The 26,903-nt window shown below is 42.3% G+C and overlaps 1 protein-coding gene across 2 annotated transcripts in view; it reads left to right on the forward strand.

Moving 5' to 3' along the window:
* The window catches only part of LOC122943023 (calcium-activated chloride channel regulator 1-like), a 60,438-nt gene extending 40,406 nt beyond the window's left edge, over positions 1-20,032 (forward strand). For both annotated transcript variants that reach the window (XM_044300384.1, XM_044300385.1), the window contains exons 4-15: positions 691-838; positions 2,566-2,674; positions 3,337-3,514; positions 3,720-3,944; positions 5,964-6,188; positions 8,162-8,339; positions 9,756-9,862; positions 10,227-10,448; positions 11,707-11,974; positions 13,050-13,214; positions 15,105-15,335; positions 16,134-20,032. In XM_044300384.1, coding sequence (XP_044156319.1) covers positions 691-838; positions 2,566-2,674; positions 3,337-3,514; positions 3,720-3,944; positions 5,964-6,188; positions 8,162-8,339; positions 9,756-9,862; positions 10,227-10,448; positions 11,707-11,974; positions 13,050-13,214; positions 15,105-15,335; positions 16,134-16,504 — 2,427 coding nt within the window. In that variant the 3' untranslated portion in view covers positions 16,505-20,032. The remainder of the gene's footprint in view (positions 1-690; positions 839-2,565; positions 2,675-3,336; positions 3,515-3,719; positions 3,945-5,963; positions 6,189-8,161; positions 8,340-9,755; positions 9,863-10,226; positions 10,449-11,706; positions 11,975-13,049; positions 13,215-15,104; positions 15,336-16,133) is intronic.
* The last annotated feature ends 6,871 nt before the right edge of the window (positions 20,033-26,903 follow it).

Below are 26,903 nucleotides of genomic sequence, written 5' to 3' on the forward strand. Positions count from 1 at the left end.
CTTTAATTACATGGTACATTAACCCATTTTGTGCCAGTGATAAATGTGCTGGGTGGGAAGTCACATCAGAACCCTGTAGGCAATGGAGCTTCTTTATACTTGTGGCTCTGAAGGTGGTGGTTGTACTCAGAATGGTCTCTTAAGTAACCAGGGGACGGACACGGTCCATCATCCCTGCAACCTAAACAGGGCTGCCAATAAGTTACCCATTTGGGTTGCCTAAAATAAATCACATTTAACTCAATGCACACAAATGTAATTTTTGTCCACATTTTTTGCAGGTCAGATGCGGACCTATTCACTTCAGTGGTGCCGCAAAAGATGCAGACAGCACACCGCGTGCTGTCCGCATCCATATGTCCGTTCCGTGCCACCAGCAAAATGATAGAACATGTCCTATTCTTGTCCACATTACGGACAAGGATAGGACTGTTCCATTAGGGGCCGGACATTCCGTTCCACAAAGTGCGTAATGCACACGGCTGGTATCTGTGCTTAGCGGATCTGCAGTTTGCAGACCGGCAAAACAGCCAACAGTCGTGTGCATGAGCCCTAACTCTGTTAGCAGCAATTAACCCTCTGCAGTAGTCCTTCTGGGGTACTTCACCTGAGCGTGATCTAATCCTAGCTATATTATGCACTGCTTCTATTCTTTCTCCGTAACATTTCACTTGTTCTTTTTGTCCTCAGGCTGATGTTATCATAGCTGATCCTTTCATTTACGGCGATTTTCCTTACACCTTGCAATACGGTGGCTGTGGAGAGAGAGGAAAATACATTCACCTTACACCAAACTTTATACTGAATGACAAGATACTGCGGATATACGGACCCAGAGGTAAAAAAAATATATATATGTTATTAATGGGGTTTACGAGACCCACAAAAATTTAGGTAAAGGCAGAGAGTGCGCTAAAATATCAAAAGACGCGTTACTCACTTTTCCCACCATTCCAGTACCATTACTATGCTGCTCCTCGCAGGACTTTACAATGATGCATCAACGACGTCCCCGACTTCTCCAGGTGACTGCTGAGGTCAGTGACCGGCTGCAGAGATGACACAGGGTGGTCGGGGAAGTCATCATTGCAGCACTGGAAAAGATCGGGTGGAGCACTGGCGTCGGGGAGTAAGGCTCTATGATCTGCTCCAGTATTTGTATGTAATAAAGCTGTATATATGATGCAAAAACTAAAAAAGGGATAGGTAATGAAGAACCGGTGGTGGGAGCACGGCACATAGTCATGCATGGGAACGGATGCAAGCAGACTTTCACTTCTTTATCTTTTTTCCCCTCATGGTTATCTGTCTTCAGCAGAATACCGGCTGCATGTACCGCAGCTAGGAAAATACTGTAGGAGGACAGAAAAAAACTAAATGTTACCAAAATGGCTCATAAACTGCAAAGATAATTATGGGATTTGCAGACTGGAAATTTACTGGTAACTGACGTGCCATGAACGGTGCACCTATTTGTAGCCTTCATTGCAAAACCTTGTGTCCATAGAAATTGTCTGAATAAAATCACAAATACAAAAGTTGATTATTTTAGGTATGGGCAATGCTTATATCCTAGTGAGAACTCAAATTTAAAAGCGTTCTTTAGTGAGGTAGACCTCCCTTCAAAGGGGTTATCTCATAAATAATGTAAAAAAAATCAGATATCATATAGTACAGGGGTAGGCAACCTCCGGCACTCCAGCTGTTGGAAAACTACAACTCCCAGCATGCATACTGGTTTGGCGCTTCTAAGAACTGTCATAGAAATGAATGGAGCATGCTGGGAATTGTAGTTTCACGACAGCTGGATTGCTAAAGGTTGCTGACCCCTACATGACAGTCTCTTTTAACAAACTTACAACCAGCCCTGTACCTCACGTAGATCCAGAGATCTGCCTATTCGTTTCTGCAATTGCTCTTCTAGATTTATTTCAAGCTGGCAGCTCAGGGGGCATGTCCTTTATAATGGGGTTGTGGCCTTTCTGCTGCAGATGGTGGCAGTTGAAAGATGGAACTGAGCATGTGCGTCCTTCTCAGTGACTTGGGCAAAGAATCTTGAAAAAGAGCAAACAGCAGGTGGCGATATACAGATACAGTGAATAACATTGAATGGTTTGGCCAAGCATGCATGTTTTTTTAATAGGGAGAGGAGTGAAGATCTTATGTACCAAGAACAAAAGGAATGAGCACTTGAAAACCTTATTTCCCCTGATATCAGTTATGGACAGTCGGCTCCCATATGGTGGGCTGGTCCTATCGAAACCAGTGGGTTCAGCTGATAACTATCTAATATGTTTCACTGGATCTAATCTTGTAGAGTGAGAGACGCTCTTTCTTACTTAGGGTACGGCCATATGGTCAGCTTTCCTGGGGCAGTTTTGGAGGCCAAAACCAGGAATACAGTTTAAAAGTCGTATCCGTCCTTTATACTTTCTCTCCTTTAATACGTTCTCTCCTTTTATGACCCACTCTTGATTTTGGCTTCCGAAACTGCATCAGAAACCTGACTGTGTGGCCCTTATAGACAAAGTGACGGTTTCTAAAATGTGTGATTTCTTTTCACAGGAAGAGTGTTCGTACATGAATGGGCCCACCTTCGATGGGGAGTTTTTGATGAGTACAATGAAAACATTCCCTATTATGTCAGTAAACAAGGCAATGTCGAAGCAACAAGGTAACTAGATAAAAAGATATATTGAATGTTGGTATAAAGGATGTGACCTTGACGGGAAAAAATCCAGGCGCAAGTGCCATTTCGAAGCCGAACTGGCCACTTTTTGTAATAGGGGGCATGGCATGGTGTGGTCGGGGCCATAAGCCCAGGCACATTTATACCAGTTTTCTGCCGTAAATAATAACTGTGCAGTTATGAGCTGGCATCGATTTCAATCTAGGCGCATGCTGCAGTATTTTGTCCGGTCAAATTCCATACAAGGGACGGAACTGAAGACATCCTGATGCATACTGAACAGATTTCTCTCCATTCAGAATGCATTAGGACAAAGAAAAATTTCAATACCGGAAAAATAACGCTAGTGTGAAAGTACCCTTAGCAGGTAGAAGTACTTTTAGGTTATGGCCACATGCTTAGGTTTCCTGGTGTAGTTTTGGAAGCCAAAACCAGGACTGAATTCAAAAAAGAGGAGAAGTCCTATCTGTCCTTCATACTCTCTCTCCTGTTATGATTCAGTCCTGATTCTGGCTTCCAGAACTGCATGTAGAAACCTGACCGTGTGGCCTTACCCTCAGGGAAGCGGAAGGCATTTTAGCTGTGGATTTACAATCTGCAAGAATAAATGTGTTGATTATGTATATATATTTTTTTTATTATTTCAGGTGTCCTCTGACCTTGGGTGGAGTAAATAAAGTTGATATTTGCATAGGACCAAAATGTGATAAAGTAGACTGTGAAATAGATGAACAAACTGGAGTCTTTGAAGAGGAATGTGCATTTTATCCTAAGGTGGACCGAAACGTCCATGAATCCGTTATGTATGGACAAGCGCTGGAACCTGTAAGTGCCCAAACTAAAGAGATTTATTGTTACTCACTGAATGAACGCCAGGGTCAGGAAGCCAAGTATGGAAATGACTTTCTTGATTCCAATGAATGGGGCTGAGCTAAAATAGCGGACAAGAGTGACACTGTTTCCCAAAAAAGGCATTTTTTTTTCTATGCTGTTTTTCACATGGTAATATCTATCTTTATACATTTTTCAGGTCCATTCATTCTGCAATGAGCAATCTCATAATAGAGAAGCCCCCAATCAACAAAACAGGTTGTGTAACCAGAAGAGCACATGGGAGGTGATAATGAATTCTCCTGACATGAAGCAAAGTGCGCCGTTAGACAACAGCAACATCCCTGACCCTACGTTCACCATGCTGCAGTACAAGGACAGAGTTGTCACCTTGGTTCTTGATGTTTCTGGAAGTATGGGTGGGGTAAGTCCTCGTTTTATCCTAATGTCATAATAAGTGAACTCATATCCACCTGACATGACGGTAATGTAGGGTAGTATTCACATGACATGCATGCCGATACAGCAGACACTTCTCATCACAGTCCTGGCCTCCTTTTTACATCACCCCCACTGAGTTCTGGTGGGGGGGGGGGCGCCAAAATGTAGCTTCGCTTGTGTTGGCAAAAAACCTTGCACCGGCCCTGCAGACACTTCTCATTACAGCCTGGCCTCCTTACACATTGGCCCAGATTTACTAATGTGTCTGCGCCAAAGATCTGTTATAAAAGTGGAAAAAAATGTGTCTTGTCTAGGGTTTCTACTCTTTTTTTCTGTAATGTTCGGCAAGGGATGGGGATTGGGGATGGGATTTGTAGGAAAAGGGGTGGGACTAAGATTACCATTTTGCACCAAAATTAGCCCACAATTCTGGCATAAAAAAACTAATTGTCTCAAAGTAAGGCAACCAATAGTTGTTAGAGTCAGAGAAAAATGTCTATTAGTGATGAAGCGAATCAGTTTGTAACGCTACCTATAAATCCGATTTGTTCATCCCAGTAATTTACCTGTGGTAGAGGGACTGCCCCTCTACTGCCAATAGATTGCATTTTTCCCTAGGCAATCACATTAACTTGGCTGCGGGTCTCGTGAAATTTTTTATTCTTGCGCATGCGCCGTTACTGTGAGTATCTACGCGTGCACAAATATGCTCCATAACAAATCTGAACCCTGATTTTGAATTCACTCCTGGTTTTGGCTATTGACTGTGACGCCCAACTCAATCCCGTGTTCGCATTCGTCATTGTGTATATATATATATATATATATTCGTGCGTGCGCCGCTACTCACAATAATGGCGTATGCACAAGAATAAGATTTTCTGACGAGACCCACGGCCATTTTAATATGATCACATAGGGAAAAATGCAATATGCCAGCAGTAGAGGGACAGGGTGTTCAGGAAACTTGCTCCCTCCTTTGTATTTTTTTTCAATCTTGGCATAAGGAAGAGGCGAAACCTAAGGGTACGACCACACGGCGCGGTCGTGAGCTGTCAGGGCGCGGCCAGCATCGGTCAGGAACCGCACAGCCAATTAGGCCACAACTGCCTTTTATTTAAAAGGGTTTCCAAGATTTTTTTTTTTTACTGTTGACCTATCCTCTGAATCAGGGGGGCACCTATCTTTTTTCAAAAACTGAAACCCCCCCCAATGCCAATTTATTAACCTAACCCCTTCCCTCCAGCCCTACTGTTAAAGACATACTACATACAGCGCTACAAAACATACAGGGTTATGCCGCACCACATACTGTGCCCATTGTGCTTCCCAATTCTATACTGCAGAAACAGATAATCCTTCTTCCGCTGCCCCGCTCTTGCCCCTACCTGGTGCTGCCTCACCTCACCTCATTGGTGGTGCATCCCTGCTCTGGATAGGTCATCAGTATCTGGTCGATGGGGGTCCGACACCTGGGACCCCTGCTGATCAGGGGCAGCGGTGCTCCTGTGTTTAACTAATGAAGACTGCATTGTATAGTCAGTCTCTATTGTTAATGGCTATGTGGCACCTGTACCCTTAATATTTGTACGTTTCCCTCTCCCTTTTCCAAGATCTGAGACATATGGAAGAGAATAATGCGGTTTATTCATGTTGTTTGGTACCACATACCTCTATCATGTAATAGAACATGAATCCATAAGAAGAGAAAAAAAACTCAGTGTGCCTCGGTGTAAAAATATCAGTTTTTGGAAATGTTTTTACCAAACCAGTATGTGGTAATGCACGTCTGTCATCCTGACTTGCCACACCAATAGGGAGTGGGCATGCTGTGAACTGAATTACCATTTATCCTATACGTCTAATAAGGAGGAATCCTAAATTTTTTAAAGAATTTTCACATTTTACCAAATCACTGACAACTGTACATTATACTGACGACATGAAAACCCATCAGTAAATAGCCCATGTTGGTATCCTAATCTATTTCTCCGCATTGCAGTACGACCGCATTAACCGCCTGTACCAGGCCTCCGAAGTGTACATCATGCAAATCGTTGAATCCGGGTCCTACGTTGGAATTGTCATTTTTGAAAATTCTGCAGCAATTAAATCTGAACTGGTTAAAATTGTTGACACCTTCCAGCGTGAACAACTGAAGACGCTTCTCCCAAAAATAGCAAATGGTGGCACAAACATTTGTGCTGGGGTTCGCATGGGATTTGAGGTACGGTATTTTCATTTCAATATTTCTTTCTATATATAGGAAAGACCCTATGGACAGGGATTACCTAGTGGGAATGAAGCATTGTCAGAGTAAGGCCTCCTGCACACAACCGTATGTGTTTTGCGGTCCGCAAATCGAAGATCCACAAAATATGCATGCGGTCCTTGTTCATCCCACAATTTTCAAAGCCTATTCTAATCCGCCAAATGGACAAGAATAAACACCGGTGATCACCGAGTGATACTCGAGTTGTGTCCCTTTATATATGAGACACTAAGGTGGATACATGTGAGGTACGGTTAAGTCGGGCATTAAACTCTTAATTTAACTATATGGGGACGAGGCAGTAAAATATGTAAGAGGTTCTTTTTTCATTGCGATAGAAGACTGCTGGACCCCCCATACTTGTTTTATGGAATGCTTGCAATCAAAGATTGCAGTAGGCCCGCTACGTACGGTTAATGTGAGCTCGTATGAATGGTTACATGGTTGTCAATCCTGTCAATTTTCCTACCCATGTTCGGGGGAGAGTGCGCGGGGTGCGCGCTCGCTCCCCGGTGGCCGCCCGGGCTGCGGGCCCCGGACTTTTTCCCCTGTATAGACAGCAATATGCCAAGAGGGATGCTTTATGTGTTTGCTTTGCCTTATTAGGCTGTGGATGGCGGACGTATCCCGCTTTTCCCCCAGCAAGTGAGATCTCCATTTGTATTCTTGCTGTTTCTATAAGCTTGGATACTTGTATGAAATTATTTTTGATGATGTTGTAGATCACAAATGTACGGACTGAAGGATTTTATAATATTATAATTGTAATATGGATATGATTTTTTGTATTATAAATTAATAAAATATGGAAAAAAAAAAAAAAAAAAAAAATGGACAAGAATAGGACAGGTTCTATAATTTTCAGACAGTACACAGAGGACATCCGTGTGCTGTCCGTTTTCATTGCGGAACTATAGAAATGAATCGGACCGTGTGCGATCCGCAAAAAATGCGGATCGGACATGGATCAAAATTAGTCATGTGCATGAGGCCTAAACAACATGCATGAGAAAGTACGTGCTTATCTGCCATGTTCATTAGGCTACTTTCACACTCGCGTTTTGGCTTTCCGTTTGTGAGCTCCGTCATGGGCTCTCACTGCATTCTGAATGGAAAAGGATCCGCTCAGAATGTATCAGCCTCCGATCAGTTTCCATTCCGCTCTGGAGGCGGACACCAAAACGCTGCCTGCAGCATTTTGTTGTCCGCTTGACGAAACTGAGCCAAACCGTCCTGGCACACAATGTAAGTCAATGGGAACGGATCCGTTTTCTCGGACACAATCTGGCACAATAGAAAACGGATCCGTCTCCCATTGACTTTCAATAGAGTTCATGACGGATCCGTCTTGGCTATGTTACAGATAATACAAATGGATCCGTTCATGACAGATGCATGTGGTTGGATTATTGTAACAGATCCGTTTTTGCAGATCCATGATGGATCCTCCCAAAACGTCAGTGTGAAAGTAGCCTTAGTCAATTTCCACAGGTTTTCTAGAACCTGGAAATTCCCTCTCAGTGGTTAGGCCTCTCGGATGGGTCATCAATGTCAGACTGATTGGGGTCAACACTCGGCACCCCCCCCACTGATCAGTGCTGGATACTATACAGTATACACCCATGCAGGGGTACTGCAGCACAGCTCCCATGTGAATAGGAGCCAATGCTGCATCACACCTGTGCCAGAACCTACATAGTACATGGAGAACATGGAGCCTCCTGCTTCCACCCCATATACTGTATAGTTTCTGGCACCACAGCTGCTTGGTGGCGGTGCAGGGAGTCAGACCCCCCACGGATCTGATATTGATGACCTATCCTGAGGACAGGGAAACCTCCTTATATAGGAGTCCAGCAGAATTGTGCTGTGTTGTGCTCCCCATCAGAAACTCCCTTTTAAAAATTCTGCGTCTGCCTTTGATTTAGGTAAACAAAAAACTGGACGGTAGCACATACGGTACAGAAATAGTGCTGCTAACTGACGGAGAGGACTCGGGCATCAGCAGTTGCTTTGAGGAAGTAAGAGCCAGCGGTGCCGTTATTCATACCATTGCCTTGGGAAACAGTGCAGATAAAGGATTGGAAGGGCTAGCCGATATAACAGGTACGTTACAGTGTTTCATACAGTGCGGTTTCTTTTTTTTCTGTTTTGTTCTGACTAGTCGGCAGTGGTTTCACGTACAGAGCATTTCCTGTTTGCTCTCAGACTACATGCTGCAGATGGTCAATGAAACATTTTGCTACACATTCACATGACCTTAACGGCTTGTTCACACGACCGTGCCGTTTTTTGCGGTCCGCAAATTGAGGATACGCAAAAATCGGATGCCGTCCCCGTGCCTTCCGCAATTTGTGGAATGGAACAGGAGGCCCATTATAGAAATGCCTATTCTTGTCAAGAATAGGACAGGACTCATAATTTGTGCTGGGCCACTGAACAGAGCAACGGATGCGGAACGCGGAAAACAGGCCCGTATACGGAATGTAAAATACGTTCGCGTGAACGAGCCCTAACATTGTAAATCCGCAAGTAAATTGTAAACATAAATTCACATTTGCCTATTCAACTGAAAAGGATCATATCCACAAACTCAACACACATACGGCATGTTACAGTTTTACTTATTTGGCAGTGCGTTGCTCCTTTTAAAGGGAACCGGTCACCATGAAAATACAAAATAAGGCAGCCGGTGATAGAGCAGTTGGTGGTGAGCAGATTGAATATATCATTTTATGGGAAAAGATCCAGAATAACCTGTATCTCATTCATTAAAATCCCTACTCATTTTGGGCTTTGAAGTGCAAGGGGGCGGTCCTATCTGTGATTGACAGCTACATCTGTATACACAGTCATAGAGGGAAAGCTGTCAGTCACTGATAGGACCGCCTCCTGGACTTCAAAAGCAAAGAATAAGCAAGAATTTTAATGAATGAAATAAAAGTTTGAATAAAGTCTGAATGTTTTCCCATAAGATGACATGCCAACCTGCTCAGCTCCTCCTGCTCTATAACCAGGGGTGCACCACCAATGAGGCCAGGTGAGGAGATCGCCTCAGGTAGGGGCGAGAGGGGGCTGCGGAAGGGCCATGGGCAATGGGCGCTTTCATTGTGGTAAAGGGGTTAGGTTAAGAAATTGGCCTGGGGAAGGAGGGGGGCACCGTTTAAGTTTTCGCCTCAGACACCAGAAAGGCTAGGTGCACCCCCGTCTATAACATGCTCAATGTGACAGGTTCCCTTTAAAAGAAAGAATGATTCAGCACCTAATTTGCAATCACGTACAATGAGTTTTCCAAGATATTTGTGTATTTTGCCAAAAACAACAGAGAGTTCAGTTGCGGCAGATTTTGATGCAAAAATTTTCTGCTACTGAAAACTGGTCCGATTTCTGTTTCCAAATTTGACATTAAAACACATTTAATATTCCCAATTTTATATACTCTCTCTCTCTCTCTCTCTCTGTATATATATATAAAAAAAATGTTATATGTTGTATAATTAATTACATGTAATCTGTCCACAGGGGGCTTAAAACTTTACGCCTCTGATAACGTTGATGCAAATGGTTTGATTGACTCGTTCAGTGGGATCAAATCCAGCAGCGGAGATGTTATACAGCAATCCATTCAGGTATGGAATAATGGCCTGACCTATAATAGTTAAAATTATTAATAGGGTTGTTCAGGATTGGAAAACGTGCTTGCTTTTTTTTCAAAAAATGGCACTGCACCTGCCCATGGGTTGCGTCTGGTATTGCAGCTCGGTTCCATTCACTTCCTTGGAGCTGAGCTGCAGTACCAGACACAACCAATGCAGATGGGGTGGCGCTTTTTCTAGACGAAAGCAGCAATGATTTTGCAGAAGGTTTTGCCAAGTTGCTGTTTTTAAAATGCCGTGTACTGAGATTGGGCTGATATCGGACACATGACTAGTTTATTTTATAGTCTTCTCTTACAATGTAATGTTGTATTTTTACATCTTCTCCTCTTAATAGATTGAAAGTACTGCAACAACAATCCAAACAAATAAATGTCTGACTGGGAAAGTGTCCATAGACAGCACAGTGGGCAATGACACTTTCTTTCTGGTGACATGGAGCAGTCTGCTCCCGAACATTGAACTAAAAGATCCAAAAGGAAAAGAATATAAGAACGCCCAATTTGTCAGTGACACTACCTCAAAATCAGCTCGACTCATGATCCCAGGCACAGCAGAGGTAACCGCACACTACACCCTGTCACTTCTCCTCCTTCACCTACAATAGACCTAATTCACATGAGCGTCTGTAAAAAAAACGGATCGGTGAAAAAAAAAACATGCTTAATCCCAACAATAGAAATGGCTATGGTGTCCGCGAAAACAGACCCGAATAGGACAAAATAAAGTGGGCACAATAAAAAAAACTGATTGGCTTGTCCATGTGCTGTCCTTCTTAAAAACGGACAGCACACAAAAGACAAAAGCTGTAGTGTGAATACGTTCTTAAGGCGAATGTGATTGATTCTGTGCACAGATCCTGTCCCTGCATCTGCATATAAGGCCTCTTTCCCATGGGCGTGTGCGCCCAGTTGCCGTATTGTGGACCGCATTTTCGGATCAGCAATACACGGGTGCCGTTCCGTGTGCATTCCGCATCACGGATGTGGACCTATTCACTTCAATGGGTCCGCAAATCCGGAGATGCGGAATGGTGCAGAACGGAACCACGGAACGGAACCCTATGGAAGCACTACGGAGTGCTTCCGTGGGGTTTCGTCCCGTACTTCCGTTCCGCAGAAAGATAGAACATGTCCTATCTTTTTGCCGAACGGCCGGATCGCGGACCTATTTAAACTAATGGGTCCGCGATCCGCTGCGGCTGCCCCACGGACTGTGCTCGTGCATTGCGGCCCACAGCACGACCACCGGGTGCACACGTTCGTGTGCAGGGGGCCTAAGACTGTGACTTGGCCCTTACAGGGGTAGGCAACCTCCGACCCTCCAGCTGTTGTAAACTACAACTCCCAGCATGCATACTTGCTCTGCTCTTCTCAGAACTCTCATAGAAATAAATGGAGCATGCTAGGAATTGTAGTATCAGATGGAGATACTCATCCAGATAGTGAGTTCAATTCATACAAGTACTCTCTGTCCATAACATACCTAAGGGGGAAAAAAACAACATTTTAATTATCCATGCTATCAAAATGACCACAGCAGTCTATAGTCCTGTAAATGCGGGGGGTTATATTTTTTCAAACAATAGATATTTAAAATTGTTTTCACATTGTAGGGAGTCTTTCAGCAGTTTTGACCATGCTGAACTGCTGATAGCTCTAGGCAGGGGTTGGGAAGAGCAGTACAATCATACCTTTTGTGAAGCTTTTCTCATCAGGAGTAGTGTGAATATGAACTTTTAATCTGCCAAATTCTGCTTATCTACCGGTATCTATCTATCTACTGTATCTAAACAAACTGTGTGTATTTCATTTTAGCCAGGAGACTGGGAATACAGCCTATGTAATACTCATACAGATCAAGTTCTCGGTTTGACAGTAAATTCCAGAGCAGCGAATCCGGACGTGCCCCCGATCATTGCTGAAACGTACATGAACGCTGACACAAACACCTTCCCTGCTCCAATGATTATCTACGCCACAGTCACCCAAGGACTCGCTCCAGTTTTGGGAGCAAAAGTTACTGCTTATATTGAGCCACAGACTGGAAAAGTGATAACTCTGCAGCTTTTGGACAATGGTGCAGGTTAGTTCTTGTAATACAATATTATTTCATGTTTGTTCATGTGAAATGGGCTGGGAAAAATCACCTCCAGTGGGAAATGACTGATATATAAAATACCTACGCAGTTAGACATACAGTATCAAATTCAACAGGTGGAGGGGATCCAGCAGAACTGGAAGGTGACTATGTTACAACATGTAGTCTTTTTTGGTAGAGCGTCTACTTCTTAGAAAAATACAACTTTTAACAATATGGTTTGACTGTATAGTTACTGCTGTCATCTGCTGGTTATTAGTGGTACTGCAGTCTTATGTACAACTCCATGGGGCACATTTATTAAGACCGGCGTTTTAGACGAGTGCAACTTCTAAATGTAAGACAGCTTCCGGGCTGTGTTAGGCTACTTTCACACTGGCGTTTTGAATTCCGTTTGTGAGATCCGTTTCCGGGATCTCACAAACGGTTCAAAACTGATCATTTCAGCCCCAATGCATTCTGAATGGATAAGGATCCGTTCAGAATGCATTAGTTTGGCTCCTTTCTGTCTCCATTCCGCTCTGGATGCGGACACCAAAACGCTGTTTTGGTGTCCACCTGGCGATGCGGAGCCAAACGGATCCGTCCTGACTTACAATGTAAGTCAATGGGAGCGGATCAGTTTTCACTGACACAATAGGGTGCAATTGAAAACGGATCCGTCCCCCTTTGACTTCAATGTAAATCAGGACGGATCCATTTTGACTTTGTTCTGAACGGATACAATAGTTTGCATTATAGGTGCAGATCCGTCTGTGCAGATACCAGACGGATCCGCACCTAACGCAGGTGTGAAAGTAGCCTTACTTTTAGACCTTTTTCTATGCCTAAAACAGACGTAGAAAATGGTGAATGACACGGGCCTACGCCACGCCTGCAATTTTAGACTTGGTGTGAGCGGGGCGGAGTTGCAGATTGCGGTACAACTAACCGTTGCATCACCATTTGCACTTAAAATACACCTAATTTAGATATATTTCAGTATAGTAAATGACCGCCCCATGTGTTCCATATGTTGTCGTTTTATAACGTGTCTAATTAAACTCTGCTTTTCTTGAAGGTGCCGATATTATCAAAGATGATGGCATATATTCCAGATTTTTCACCGACTTCACTGGAAATGGCAGATATAACTTAAAAGTACGTGTTGAGAGTCAAGACAAAGACGGCAAAACCACCTTACCAAAAAGCCGGGCGCTATACCTCCCTGGTTATGTTGAAAATGGTAAGATTATCATTATGTAAATGCAAACATTAATGAGATGAGCTTGTTATTTATGGAAGGAAATGTTCTATTTTATCAAACGGTCTTCTTTTATCATTATGCATACGGCAAGGGGTTAAAGGATTATTCCATGATTCATGTAAAAATGAAAATCAACTATCCTATAGTACATGACAAACTATTTCTAACAAAGTTAGAACCAGCCCTGTACCTCACATGGATCCAGAGATCTCCCTATTTATTGCTTCAAATGTTCTGCTAGATTTAAAACTAGCACCTCAGGGGGCATGCCCTTTCTGCTGCAACTCTTTCCCTATCACAGCTTATGAGGTGTCCTTTCTGCTGCAGCTCTCTCCCTATAACAGCTCAGGGGACATGTCCTTTCTGCTGCAGCTCTTTCCCTATCACAGCCTAGGAGGCATGTCTCTTCTGCTGCGGCTCTCATCCTGTAATTGTCACAGCATCTGACAGTAAATATAGCTGGTGGCAGTTGACCGATGGAACTGAGCATGTGCGACCACGTCCGTGAGGTGGACAGAGAATTAAGGAAATGAACAAACAGAAGGTGGCACTATACAGATACATTTTATGGAATAACTCAGTAGCTATAACACATTTTACATTTTATTGCATTTGTAAAAGTATTTAGATCCAGGTGCTAGTTTGAAAAATGTAGAATATTTTTCATGGGACAAACCCTTTAAGGCCTCATGCACACGAACGTATTTTTTAACGTCCCGCAAAACGTGGTTCCGTTGTACCGTGATCCGTGCCCGTTTTTTCTTCCGTGGGTCTGCCGTGATTTTTGGAGGATCCACGGACATGAAAGATGAAAAAAAAATCTAAGTCAAGTTTGCCATTGAAATGATAGGAAAAAACGGACACGGATCACGGACACGGATGACAATCTTGTGTGCATCCGTGATTTTCACGGACCCATTGACTTGAATGGGCCCGTGAACCGTTGGCCGTGAAAAAAATAGGACAGGTTATATTTTTTTACGGCCTCGAAACACGGGTCACGGGCGCGGTGTAAAAACGGTGCACAAGCCGAGTTTTCTACGGCCCCATTGAAAGTCAATGGAGCCGCAGAAAAAAACGGAAAACGGCACAACGGCCACGGGTGCACGCAACGGTCGTGTGCATGAGGCCTAACTTTCATTGTGGTGAGAACATAAAATATGAGTACAGTTAGCAAAGCAAGATAGTCTTACACATAAGGTTGTGTTCACTTGTCACATATCAGATGAGGATTTAGGTGGCGATGCAACAGGCTGCCCCCTAGGGCGATGGGGTCTCAGTGTATAGGAATGCCGAGTGATATGTTGTGGCCCTAATAGTTTGTGTCACGGTGCTCCTACCTGGATACTGTCGCTCCCCAGGGTTAGGCTCTGCAGAAACAAAGGAGTTGTGGTTGGTGGAGTAAGTTGAGTCCAGACTTGGTGAAGTTTAACTGTCTTTACTTGAATAAACTTGTGTCATCCAAACAATACTTAATCTTTCTCTTGGCTCCAGCAAGCTAAGGGTAAACAGGCAGGTACATTTGAATACTTTGCTTTCTCTCTCTGCTGCTGTGCTATTCTCTGGTTTCAGTCTGGTTTCTATCAGCTTCAGTTATGTTTCTTGTGAGAGTGAGGTATCCTGTGACCCGTTTTGCTGAGTAGGGGGTCTTTGGTTCCATTTTACCTCTCAGAGGTACTAAGTCCTGTTATATAGATCAGGAGTGTGCTGCTCTCTGAGCTACTTTCCCAAAGCTCCTTCAGCAGAAAACGCTCCCTCACCACACCATGCTGCTTCACTCTCTCGCTCCAACTCTACCCAGCTGTTGTAGGTTGAGAATAATGCTCCATTACCTTCTGTCACCTTTAACTGACTTCTCTCTTTTCTCAGGTACCTTGGTTTCTAACCCACCAAAACCAAAAGTTACAATTGATGATCTGAATTTGGGAAATTTTAGCCGTACGGCTTCAGGGGGTGCCTTTGTAGTGTCAAACGTGCCGTCCGGCCCCTTACCAGATGTTTTTAAGCCTAGCAAAATCACTGATTTGGAAGCAGTCATTAAAGACATGCAAGTTAAATTGAGCTGGACAGCAACCGGTGATGATGAAGATAAAGGAAATGGTAAGTGTTCACTGTCATGATGGACGTGTGTAATGTGGATATTGTACTAGGTATGTCTGCTAGTACAGTGGTATACTTGTAAAGAATGTCACCCTATTGGTATTATGAGTTTTGCAAATGGTGTATATAAGTAAATACCGGGACAGCCACCCACCCAATATTTAAAACTTTAAATATGATTTGAAGGAGTATTCTTATCTCAGACAATGGGGACATATCGCTAATATATGCCCCTATTGTCTGATTGGTACTGGTCTTACCTCTGGGACCCGCACCTATCTCGTAAACTGAGCATGCGGGGCCACCCTCCATTCATTTCTATGGGGCTGACGAAAATAGCCAAGTACTGGCTCAGCTGCTTCCATCAGCCCCTCTTTAAAGTGAACAAAAGCAATGTGGCCAAACAAGCGCGGTGTGCTCCCATTCACTTCTTTAAGTTTATCTGATTATAGGGGTCCGACACTAAAGACCACCGCCGATCAGCTGTTTGCAGTAGCTCTGAGACCCTCTCCCTTCTCACCAAGCACAGCGCCATCCATTTCATAGAGGCTGTGCTTGGTATTGCAGCTCAGCCACCTTCACTTCATGTGACCAATGAACGTGATGTCACATGACCTAGGGAAAGCTGCCTTCTCAAACAGCTGACCTTGGGTGTCGGACCCCCACTGATCATATATTGATGATCTATCCAGAGGATTGGTCAGGAGTAGTAAAGTCTCTTAAAACTCCTTTAACAACATGAAATATATGACGGTAACTAGAATAGCTTTTGATCATTTCTATTTTTTCATTTTCTAGCTACCAGATATGATTTACGAATGAGTCTCAGCAGCGAGGAGCTCGTGGACCACTTTGCAAACGGCACCGCTATCAACATCTCCAGTCTTACACCATCACCATCTGGTTCAAGAGAAGAATTTAGTTTTACTCCTCAGAATATTACTATCAAGAATGGCACCATTATATATTTTGCCTTGGTCGCTATAGACAAGGCAGATCAGAAGTCAGAGCCATCTAATGTGGCAAGGGCAGCTCTGTTCATCCCAGCACCAAAACCTCCCACAATCAAACCGGGTAATTCGGCCAACAGCATATTTGGAACAGGAAACGTATTGATTTTGACTCTTGTGATGACAATAGCTGCTTTCCATCTCCGAAGAACACGTTGAATGTCATGATGCAAGATTCTGGACTGAAGCTACAGATAGTGGGACTGTACAGAACATGTATAGACTATACTTTTCAATCAGACTTTATACTGGTTGGAGGTGACAGCCAGTACCATGCAATAACATTTGATGACAAGGGGCTCAAACTAGGAGACTCAAACTACTTTAAAACCCAAAGTCTTATCTCATCCAGCTTTTTGCTGGTCATTTTAGTTCTGTAGAAATTACCAATATCCTTAAAGGCAAAAGTAAGATGGCACAGCAGTATGAAAAGCTCCAAAGACTGTCCTTGGTATGTCTTCAATAACTGTGGACATGGGGGGGGGGGGGGGGCAAATGGTGTATATAAGTAAATACCGGGACAGCCACCCACCCAATATTTAAAACTTAGTATTCCTATCTCAGACAACTGTGCAGTAAAAAATGCTGTGAACGATGTATAAAAGAAATTTGTGGATGGACCTCCTAGTTGCTCCCTTTGCCTCAACAGATTTCAGTTGGCTCTGAAAACCTAAGCGTACGGCCACGCAGAGGTTTTCGGATGAGGTTTTGATCTGCAAGATTTTTTGCCAAAGTTATAAGTGGATTTGAAAGGAGTAGGATTTATACTTCTCTTTCCTGGTGGATCCACTTCTGGCTTTGGCTGAAAATCCTGCAGGAAGATCTGCCTCAAAACCTCCTCCAAAAAACTGTGTGGCCGTACTGTAGGGGCGCTGCCACACATACACGTTTCTTATGCAGTTTTTGAAACCAAAATCAGGTGTGAATCATAAAAGGAAAGAAAGTATTTTAAAAACAATACATTTTCCCCTAAAATTATTTGTTTGGATAAAAATGCCCCTGTATGAAATGAGAGGCACACAAGGGGCAGAAGCTTTGGAGAATGACTGAGCTGTAATAGGTACTGTGCACGAGGCTCTGAAGTACATGTGTATACATAAGTGCTAATTTTACATTGCTTCTTTCGTGTTAAAGGGCACGTGTCAGCAGGATCAACCCTATTAAACCAGCTATAACGCCTAGTAGGGCGGACACTATTGTTTAAAAACATAACTTTCTCCCCCCTAATCCAGTTCTGCGTTTAGGAGAAATATGTTTTTTTAAATATGCAAATTAGGGATTACGTTCACTGAGGATGGGCCATAGCCATCTGGGGCACCTTGGCTTCTTTGCTCTGCTTCCCTGGACACTCCGCTCACCACTTGATTGACAAGATTAGGCATCCAGGTGAAGGGCAATGTGTCCAGGGAAGAGAGAAGCCAGGGTGCTAGAACCTGCCCTTCTCGGTCCTCAAGGTATCAATAGATCGAGGAAGAAATGTGTGGAGGATCTGACCTACCAGGCATTACGGCTGGTTTAATTGGGTTGATCCTGCTGACATATGCCCTTTTAAGAGAGTCTTATTTTAAGCAACTTTTGCCCAAAAAAATTGATATTTGTAGTTATTATCAAAGTGCATCTATGTTTCTGATCTTCTCCCCATTAGTCCTGCTGGACCAGAGGGCTAACAACAGGAAATTGCCAGTTTAATGGGAATTGTTTAAAGCATTATCTTTGCCCTAAATTGGGGATTGGAGAGGAATAACTTATTTAGTACCACCTCATTTTTCTTTCTTATTTAAGCAATCTCAGTTTCGCTCTAGAGTAGTGATCCACTGGATATGTTCTTGTGCACCTGTTTAGGGACAGATATACTGATATTTATACTGGTTTATGATGCTGAACAAGGAGCACTGGAAGCCAGTATCCATGTCTTGCAGAAATGGAAATATTAGGGAACTGTACAAATCATGGATGTACAATTGCATCATGTATATATTTAACAAATAAAGTATAAATCTAACAAAGGGAAACAGTCAGCAGTTTCATGCTACCTGCCGACAGGCTCCCTCTTTACAGAGAACTAGGTTGTCATCTGAAATGCTGTGGTATTAGACAAAAAAACTATATTTTAAAAAGAGCTGGGCATGGGGACATGTGTGTGCCGCTCCCCTACATCTTCTCCACACCCTGCTCCGCTTGATTGACATCCTCTTTGCGTAAAGGCGGGAGACCTGTCAATCAAATAAAGTCAAGGCAGGGAGAAACCAAAGGGGACACTTCTCCGGGGCCCAGCTTTTTTTAAAACTTAAGTTTTCTATTAAACATCACAGAGCTTCAAAGTAATATATCCTCCTCTGTAATGAGAGAGACTGTCAGTAGGCAGGAAAACACTGCTGATAGTTTCCTTTAAAGGAAAATACACAATTTACATCTAAAGTGCTCATTTTAATCCTTCAGGCTGGCGATCTTTGGCACCAGGTACAAATCACAGTAAAATTGCCATGTCAGGGATTTTTTTTTTACAGTTTTAGCAAGGTCAACTCTGACTTTTTTTTCTCCCACAATGAAGCTGTTTTACTGCGCTTTTACCACTAGAGAGCCCCAGCCTAATGAGCCAGATAAAAAAAAAATATATTGATTACCAATACTGGAGGACTTGCTATTAAATAATTACAATGTGAACCTCAAAATGGTGATAATAAAAAAGAAGTAACACATAAGGTTACTGCCAGATAAACACTGCAAAAAAATGGAAAAACATACTACTTTTTGCTGATGACTACTACCACTTCATACAGCGTGCAGCCCCTGAGTTTGGCTGCTCATTGCCAAAGTCTTAAAGGGAATGTATCATCAGAAAATTGCCTACTTTCTTACCCACATTCTTATGTTAAAGATATTTTTGGGGATTTTTGTTTTAATTTTCCATGTTAATGTCTATATTTAAAAAAAATCTAAAATCACGCAATTTTCGCACTGGCCACTAGGCCTGATAAGTCAAGACTTCCTGTTCTGTACAAGTAACTTTTCAGTAGCCATGGCACTGTCATCACAGGCAGAATTACAATGACAGATCCACCATTCACAATAGGTGATATCACATTCCTAGAGAAATCTCACATGGAAGTCATTGAGATCTCCTCCTGTCCATTGTGTCCATGTGGCTGCTCTCAAGGAATAGAAGGTCTTGATATATTTTAAGATTATTGGCCAATGCAAAAACTACATGATTTTAGAATATTTTGTTAATACAGATACATAGTGACAAGGAAAAATCTAAAAAAAATGTTTTAACATAAAAACTTGATTTAAATAATAGGTCATTTTATGATCAAAATGAAGTGATTCCAGCACAACAGCCACCTAAAAAGTAACTTTTATTGAATCCAACATTAAATCATCCAAATGCAGGGCAGATAGGACAAAAGGCTTGCACATTTTGGCCATTTGTGTTAATCATAACCATAACAGGTAATTTTCTGATGACACATTCCCTTTAAAGGTCTACCTTAGCACAATGTTAGAAACGTTAGCAAAGCTTGTAGAATATATCCGAACAGCTCAGACCTAAGATCTTAGAAAAGATCTGCAGCAACAATATCTGCAGAAAACCCTTATTACAATGACTTTATGTTTTTGAGGTGTGGTGGTTGTATTCAAATCTGTCAAATACCTCAAATAAATGTGAATAAAACCTTTAAAGTGGCTGATTCTCTTATTTTACGGCTTTCTACAATTATCCACTGCTTGTACTTGTTCATTTTTAAATGTATCAATCGTTAGGGATTCTTGATTATCCTTGCAGTTATGATTGTGGATGTGGGTAGGACTGCTTATCCAAGGTAACACCCAATATAAGTCAACAGTTGCCTATCACAATTACTTTTTTACTCAAACCCTTTAAAGAGTAATTAAACTTTTATAATATTTTTTTAATATGTTGACTCTAATCCCCTAAAGAAAATGTTTGTGTTATACTTTATTTATTTTCTGTTTTTACTGTACTTTTATATCCCTAAAGCGCACCATGCCGTGTGCGCTTAAAACTCTGCGGTGTACGGAGTACTCATTTTATGACTGTACTATGTCAGGATTAGCTGAGCGGAGCGGGCTCCTGCCTGTGCCTGCTCCGCTCACCCATGTACTATGCCAAGAGTTAGTAATTGTCTGGGTGGCACGGGCAGGAGCAGCAATGAGCGCTCCGGCCCGTACTCCCTGCGCTGCTGCAGCCCCATTCATAAAATGAGTACTCCGTACACCGCTGAGCTGTCAGCAATGTAGGGAGAAGAGTTTTAAGTGCACACTGAATGGTGCGTTTTAGGGAGGTAAAAGTAGAGTAAAAATACAAAATTAATAAATAAAGTACATTAGAAAAAAATTATTTAGGGGATTAGGAACAACATATTAAAAATTATTATAAAAGTTTAGTTACTCTTTAAAGGGGTTGTCTTTTTTATGTATATTGAAGACTAGGATAGGTCATCAATATCAGATCAGTGGGAGACCGACTCCTAGGAGCGCTGCATTTTCTTCAGGCCGCATGCACATGGCCGTTGTGTGGCCGTTCCGTGCATTGAGGACAGCAATTGCGGTCCCCAATGCACGGGCAACATCCGTGCAGCGGGAAGGACCAATTCAACATGTCATATTTATTTGCGGTGCGGAACAACGGAAAGAAACACCACGGAAGCACTCCATAGTGCTTCCGGTGTTCCATTCCATGACTCCGTTCCGCATCTCCAGAATTGCGGACCCATTTAAGTGAATAGATCCGCATCCATGATGCGTGGTGCACACGGCCAGCGGCCGTGGATTGCCGACCCGCCGTTTGCGGGCCGCAATACGACCACGGGCGCCCAATGGCCATGTGCATGAGGCCTCAAAAAGGTGATTACCAGGGATTCCGGCAGTCGGACCTCCACTGATCTGATATTGATGAGCTATCCTGAGGATAGGCCATCAATATAAAAAAAAGCGGACAACTCCTTTAAGAACGTAGCCTAGTCTTAAGGCTTAAGCGAATTTTCTTTTTGTTAGTTTGTTTATCTTGGCATTTCAAAAACCCCTGTTTTTTTGTTTTCCATAAACATGGCCATATGAGGGCTTGCTTTACATGGAGAAAGTTGCATTTAATGCCATCATTTTGGGGTACCTCTATTATATTGTGTAAATTTTAACCCCGTAACAACCAGCAAAGTACAGTACAGACCAAAAGTTTGGATACACCTTCTCATTCAAAGAGTTTTCTTTAATTTCATGACTATGAAAATTGTAGATTCGCACTGAAGGCATCAAAACTATGAATTAACACATGTGGAATTATATACATAACAAAAAAGTGTGAAACAACTGAAAATATGTCATATTCTAGGTTCTTCATAGTAGCCACCTTTTGCTTTGATTACTGCTTTGCACACTCTTGGCATTCTCTTGATGAGCTTCAAGAGGTAGTTACCTGAAATGGTCTTCCAACAGTCTTGAAGGAGTTCCCAGAGATGTTTAGCACTTGTTGGCCCTTTTGCCTTCACTCTGCGGTCCAGCTCACCCCAAACCATCTCGATTGGGTTCAGGTCCGGTGACTGTGGAGGCCAGGTCATCTGGCACAGCACCCCATCACTCTCCTTCATGGTCAAATGGCCCTTACACAGCCTGGAGGTGTGTTTGAGGTCATTGTCCTGTTGAAAAATAAATGATGGTCCAACTAAACGCAAACCGGATGGAATAGCATGCCACTGCAAGATGCTGTGGTAGCCATGCTGGTTCAGTATGCCTTCAATTTTGAATAAATCCCCAACAGTGTCACCAGCAAAGCACCCCCACACCATCACACCTCCTCCTCCATGCTTCACGGTTGGAACCAGGCATGTAGAGTCCATCCGTTCACCTTTTCTGCGTCGCACAAAGACACGGTGGTTGGAACCAAAGATCTCAAATTTGGACTCATCAGGCCAAAGCACAGATTTCCACTGGTCTAATGTCCATTCCTTGTGTTCTTGAGCCCAAACAAGTCTCTTCTGCTTGTTGCCTGTCCTTAGCAGTGGTTTCCTAGCAGATATTCTACCATGAAGGCCTGATTCACACAGTCTCCTCTTAGCAGTTGTTCTAGGGATGTGTCTGCTGCTAGAACTCTGTGTGGCATTGACCTGGTCTCTAATCCGAGCTGCTGTTAACCTGCGATTTCTGAGGCCGGTGACTCGGATGAACTTATCCTCCGCAGCAGAGGTGACTCTTGGTCTTCCTTTCCTGGGGCGTTCCGCATGTGAGCCAGTTTCTTTGTAGCGCTTGATGGTTTTTGTGACTGCACTTGGGGACACCTTCAAAGTTTTCCCAATTTTTCGGACTAACTGACCTTCATTTCTTAAAGTAATGATTGCCACTCGTTTTTCTTTACTTAGCTGCTTTTTTCTTGCCATAATACAAATTCTAACAGTCTATTCAGTAGGACTATCAGCTGTATATCCACCTGACTTCTCCACAACGCAACTGATGGTTCCAACCCAGTTTATAAGGCAAGAAATCCCACTTATTAAACCTGACAGGGCACACCAGTGAAGTGAAGACCATTTCAGGTGACTACCTCTTGAAGCTCATCAAGAGAATGCCAAGAGTGTGCAAAGCAGTAATCAAAGCAAAAGGTGGCTACTTTGAAGAAACTAGAATATGACATATTTTCAGTTGTTTCACACTTTTTTGTTATGTATATAATTCCACATGTGTTAATTCATAGTTTTGATGCCTTCAGTGTGAATCTACAATTTTCATAGTCATGAAATTAAAGAAAACTCTTTGAATGAGAAGGTGTGTCCAAACTTTTGGTCTGTACTGTATATGTACAGCAGAAGTCGTCACTCGCGGGCACCATAGTCACAAGTTTTCTGCTGTTTCAAAGAGCAGAGGCCCGGGGCTAATGTTTGCTATCGGCCATAAGGCCGATCGCAGACATTTAACGCCTCAGATGCTGTGGTCAAATGTGACCAGCTGAGATCAGGGAAACTGTTACCTTGTAGTGATAGGTCGGAGCCTGCTTGAGGCTCCGATACCTATCATTGGTATATTCCAATACAGGCCTACAGGTGCCAGTACTGCACTGGAATATACTGAATTGTGCATTCTGTACACAAACGGCCATCAAATGATTGCTTGTTATAGTTACCTAGGTTGACTTAAAAAAAAGTTTTAAAAAAATTAATAAATAAAAATATAAAAAAATTTAAAAAATAAAAGTTCAAATCATCCCCTTTCCCTAAAATTAAAAAAAATAAATAAATCATAGACATCGCCACATCTGAAAACACCTATACTATTAAGATTCATATTTATTCCTTACGGTGAACGGCATAATGGAAATAAATTAAAGATGGCCATTCACCATTTTTTTCCTCAATTCACCTCCCATAAAAATGTAATAAAAAGTCATACATACTCCAATGAAAAGAACAGATCGCCCCTCAAAAAAATATCCTAATACAGAGCTGTAGAAATAAACATAAAAATGTTAGGGGGATCAAAATATCGCAATAAACCAATAATTTTTTTACAAAGTTTTTATTCTTTTTTTTTCAGTATTAAACTCAAGAAAAACTATACATATGTGGTATTGTTGTAATTATACTGACCTGGAGAATGAAGGCAACAGGTCGGTTTTATGGCATAGGAAAGCCGTAAAAAACTAAACCCATAAAACTTTGGAATTGCGTTTTTTATTCCAATGCCACCTTATTTGGAATTTTTTACAGCTTCTCACTACATTGTATGCACTATAAAACAGTGCCATTAGAAAGTACAACAAAAACAAGCCCTCATACATCTATGTGAATGGAAAAATAAAACAGTTATGGCTCTGGAAAGGCAGAGAGAAAAAACGCAAATGCAAAAATGGAAAATCGCCCTGGTCCTCTAAGGGTTAAACTTTTTTTGATGGCATCAATGTGAAAGGGGAATGCATTTTTCTACCAACGATTGTGGGGTAATCCATAGTTTTTATTGATCCTATTTTGTAATCCATGTGATCCATTTTGATAATTTATTTATTCTGTGGGATGTGAGTCGACCAAAAAATGACAGTTCTAGAATTAGCTTTTTTTTTTATTAAGTTCACCATGCAGGTTAAGTAATGAGATTATTTAACAGATCAGGTCATTACAGGCATGTCATTTTTTACATCCCTTTGTAACCCCCTGCAGAGAAAGCAGATGCTGCTGTCAATTACAAGCAGGGACTCATGGCAGCAGGCATTAGCGCTGATTCCCCTGAGGTGAACTGGACTACAAATCCCATGAGCGCCTCCCTGCAGCCAACACCCCACCTACCCAGGGCTGCCCAAAGGGGTGTTACATCTTTACTACTGTATTAGGCTGGGTTCACAAGGGCGTCACGTTTAGGCTCAGGATGTGTCCCGGGTGCATTGCAGCAAACCCACGCAAATAGGTACGCAATTTCAGTCAGTTTTGACTGCAATTGCGTTCCGTTGTTCAGTTTATATAGCGAGGGTGCAATGCGTTTTGCACGTGCGTGATAAAAAACTGAATGTGGTACCCAGACCCGAACTTCTTCACTGAAGTTCAGGTTTGGGTTCAAGGTTGTGTAGATGTAATTATTTTCCCTTATAACATGGTTATAAGGGAAAATAATAGCATTCTGAATTCAGAATGCATAGTAGAAGGTCAATTGAGGGTTAAAAAATAAATAAAAAATTAACACACCTCCTCCAATTGATCGCGTAGCTGCCGGTCTCCTGTTCTTTCTTCAGGACCTGTCAAAGGACCTGTGGTGGCGTCACTGAGCTCATCACAGGGTCCATCACCACGGATCCCTGGTTTTGGCACAACAATGTAGAATTGCTGCAGAAACAATGCAGTTCTGCACAAATTGTGCCATTTGTGTCATGTTTATCGAAAGCCCCGAAAAAAACCTTGATGTGAAAATATAAGGTATTAAAGTTTTTTTTCTATCCATATGCCACCCTTTGCAGACAAGAAAAAGTGCCACCGAGGGACTAGACGTTGATGAGGGACAGTGCACAAAACATGAGGAAGAGGTATGGCCAGCTGAGCATGGAGAGTGACTGCTCTCCACCAATATGTACTGCAGAGGTCCTACCCACTCAGCACACCTCAATGACTACACCCACAGCCTCCTAAATTCTGGCTCAGTAGGGGGGGATGCTGTTGGATAAATCAAAATTAACCCTACAATGGCTGCAGCAGAAGAAAGTGCAGGTTCTGGAGTTCTCATCGTAGTCTCCTGACCTGAGCAACATTGTCACTTTGGTGAAGAGAACTCACATACTGTATGCATTTCATGCTGGACAATCAAAGAATTTACGGGATCTGGAGACATTTTGCCAAGAGGATTGAGCAACTCTGCCACCTGAGAAAATAAAGAGCCTCGTTCACAACAATCCCAAATGACTACAAGCTGTCATTGATGCAAAAGAAGGCGACGCATGATATTAAAAACTTTTACCTAAGATCAGGGAAACTGTTGTAGTGATAGGAAGGAGCCTGCTTAAGGCTCAGATACCTTTTACTGGTATATTCCAATACAGGTCTACAGGTGGCAGCACTGCACTGGAATATAACAAATTGTGCATTCTGTAATGGATAAAATACCATTACAGAATACAAAAGGCAATCTAATGATTTCTTGTTATAGTCACCTTAGTTGACTTAAAAATATAATAAAAAAATTAACCAACCACAACAGAAATACTGTATTTTTCACCCTATAAGATACACCTGCCCATAAGACGCATTTAGTAGTGATGAGCAAGCACCAAAGTATTCAGGTGTTTGGCCCAAACACATTACAATATTCATGTGCTCGGCCAAACACTCAAGTATAATGAAAGTCAATGGGAGACAACCAGTCACCCCCTGCACAGAAGAGAAGAGGGTGTCTGTTCATAAAAAAAAAGGTAAGAAATTGATGGAAACCCCATCAAAGTAGTTTGGAAAAAGCATTAAAAGGATAGCTGGATATGTCTTAGACTCCTATAAAGTATGACATACAATAGACAACCACACAAAAGCCAGATATATACAAGCCATCCATCTATCCATAAGACAGATAACAGCCAACATACCTTATAATAGCAGTCTTGTACACTGTAAGATATTCTAAACCAGCTCTCCTCTGACTGAGAACTAGTAAGCTTCAAAGTTATTTTGTATCTGTTGGATGACTTGGGTGGACCTGCACACCTAGATCAATATCATTAGGGTGACAAAAAGTTTCTGATTATCCAAACATAATATTCAATAACCTTTCTATACAGTTTTGTCATGTAAAAACCAATTTGCATAAACATGGGCATATGGGAAAGACATGCAAATGAGCAGAATCTGCCTAGTTTTTCAGCTGTCATAAGACCATGAAAACCAATAGATGGCGCTATTGCGTTATGAACAGCGCCCTCTATTGGTTTCACAGTCTTATGACAAGTCTAATATTATTGTCAAAAGAGGGCGCTGTTCATAACTCAATAGCGCCATCTATTGGTTTCATAGTCTTCTGACAAGAATATTAGACTGAGTCTTATGACAAGCTTATTAGTGTAGCCTTTTGCATGGAAAAT

The sequence above is a fragment of the Bufo gargarizans genome, chromosome 7 (assembly GCF_014858855.1).
Source record: "Bufo gargarizans isolate SCDJY-AF-19 chromosome 7, ASM1485885v1, whole genome shotgun sequence".
Taxonomy (NCBI): domain Eukaryota; kingdom Metazoa; phylum Chordata; class Amphibia; order Anura; family Bufonidae; genus Bufo; species Bufo gargarizans.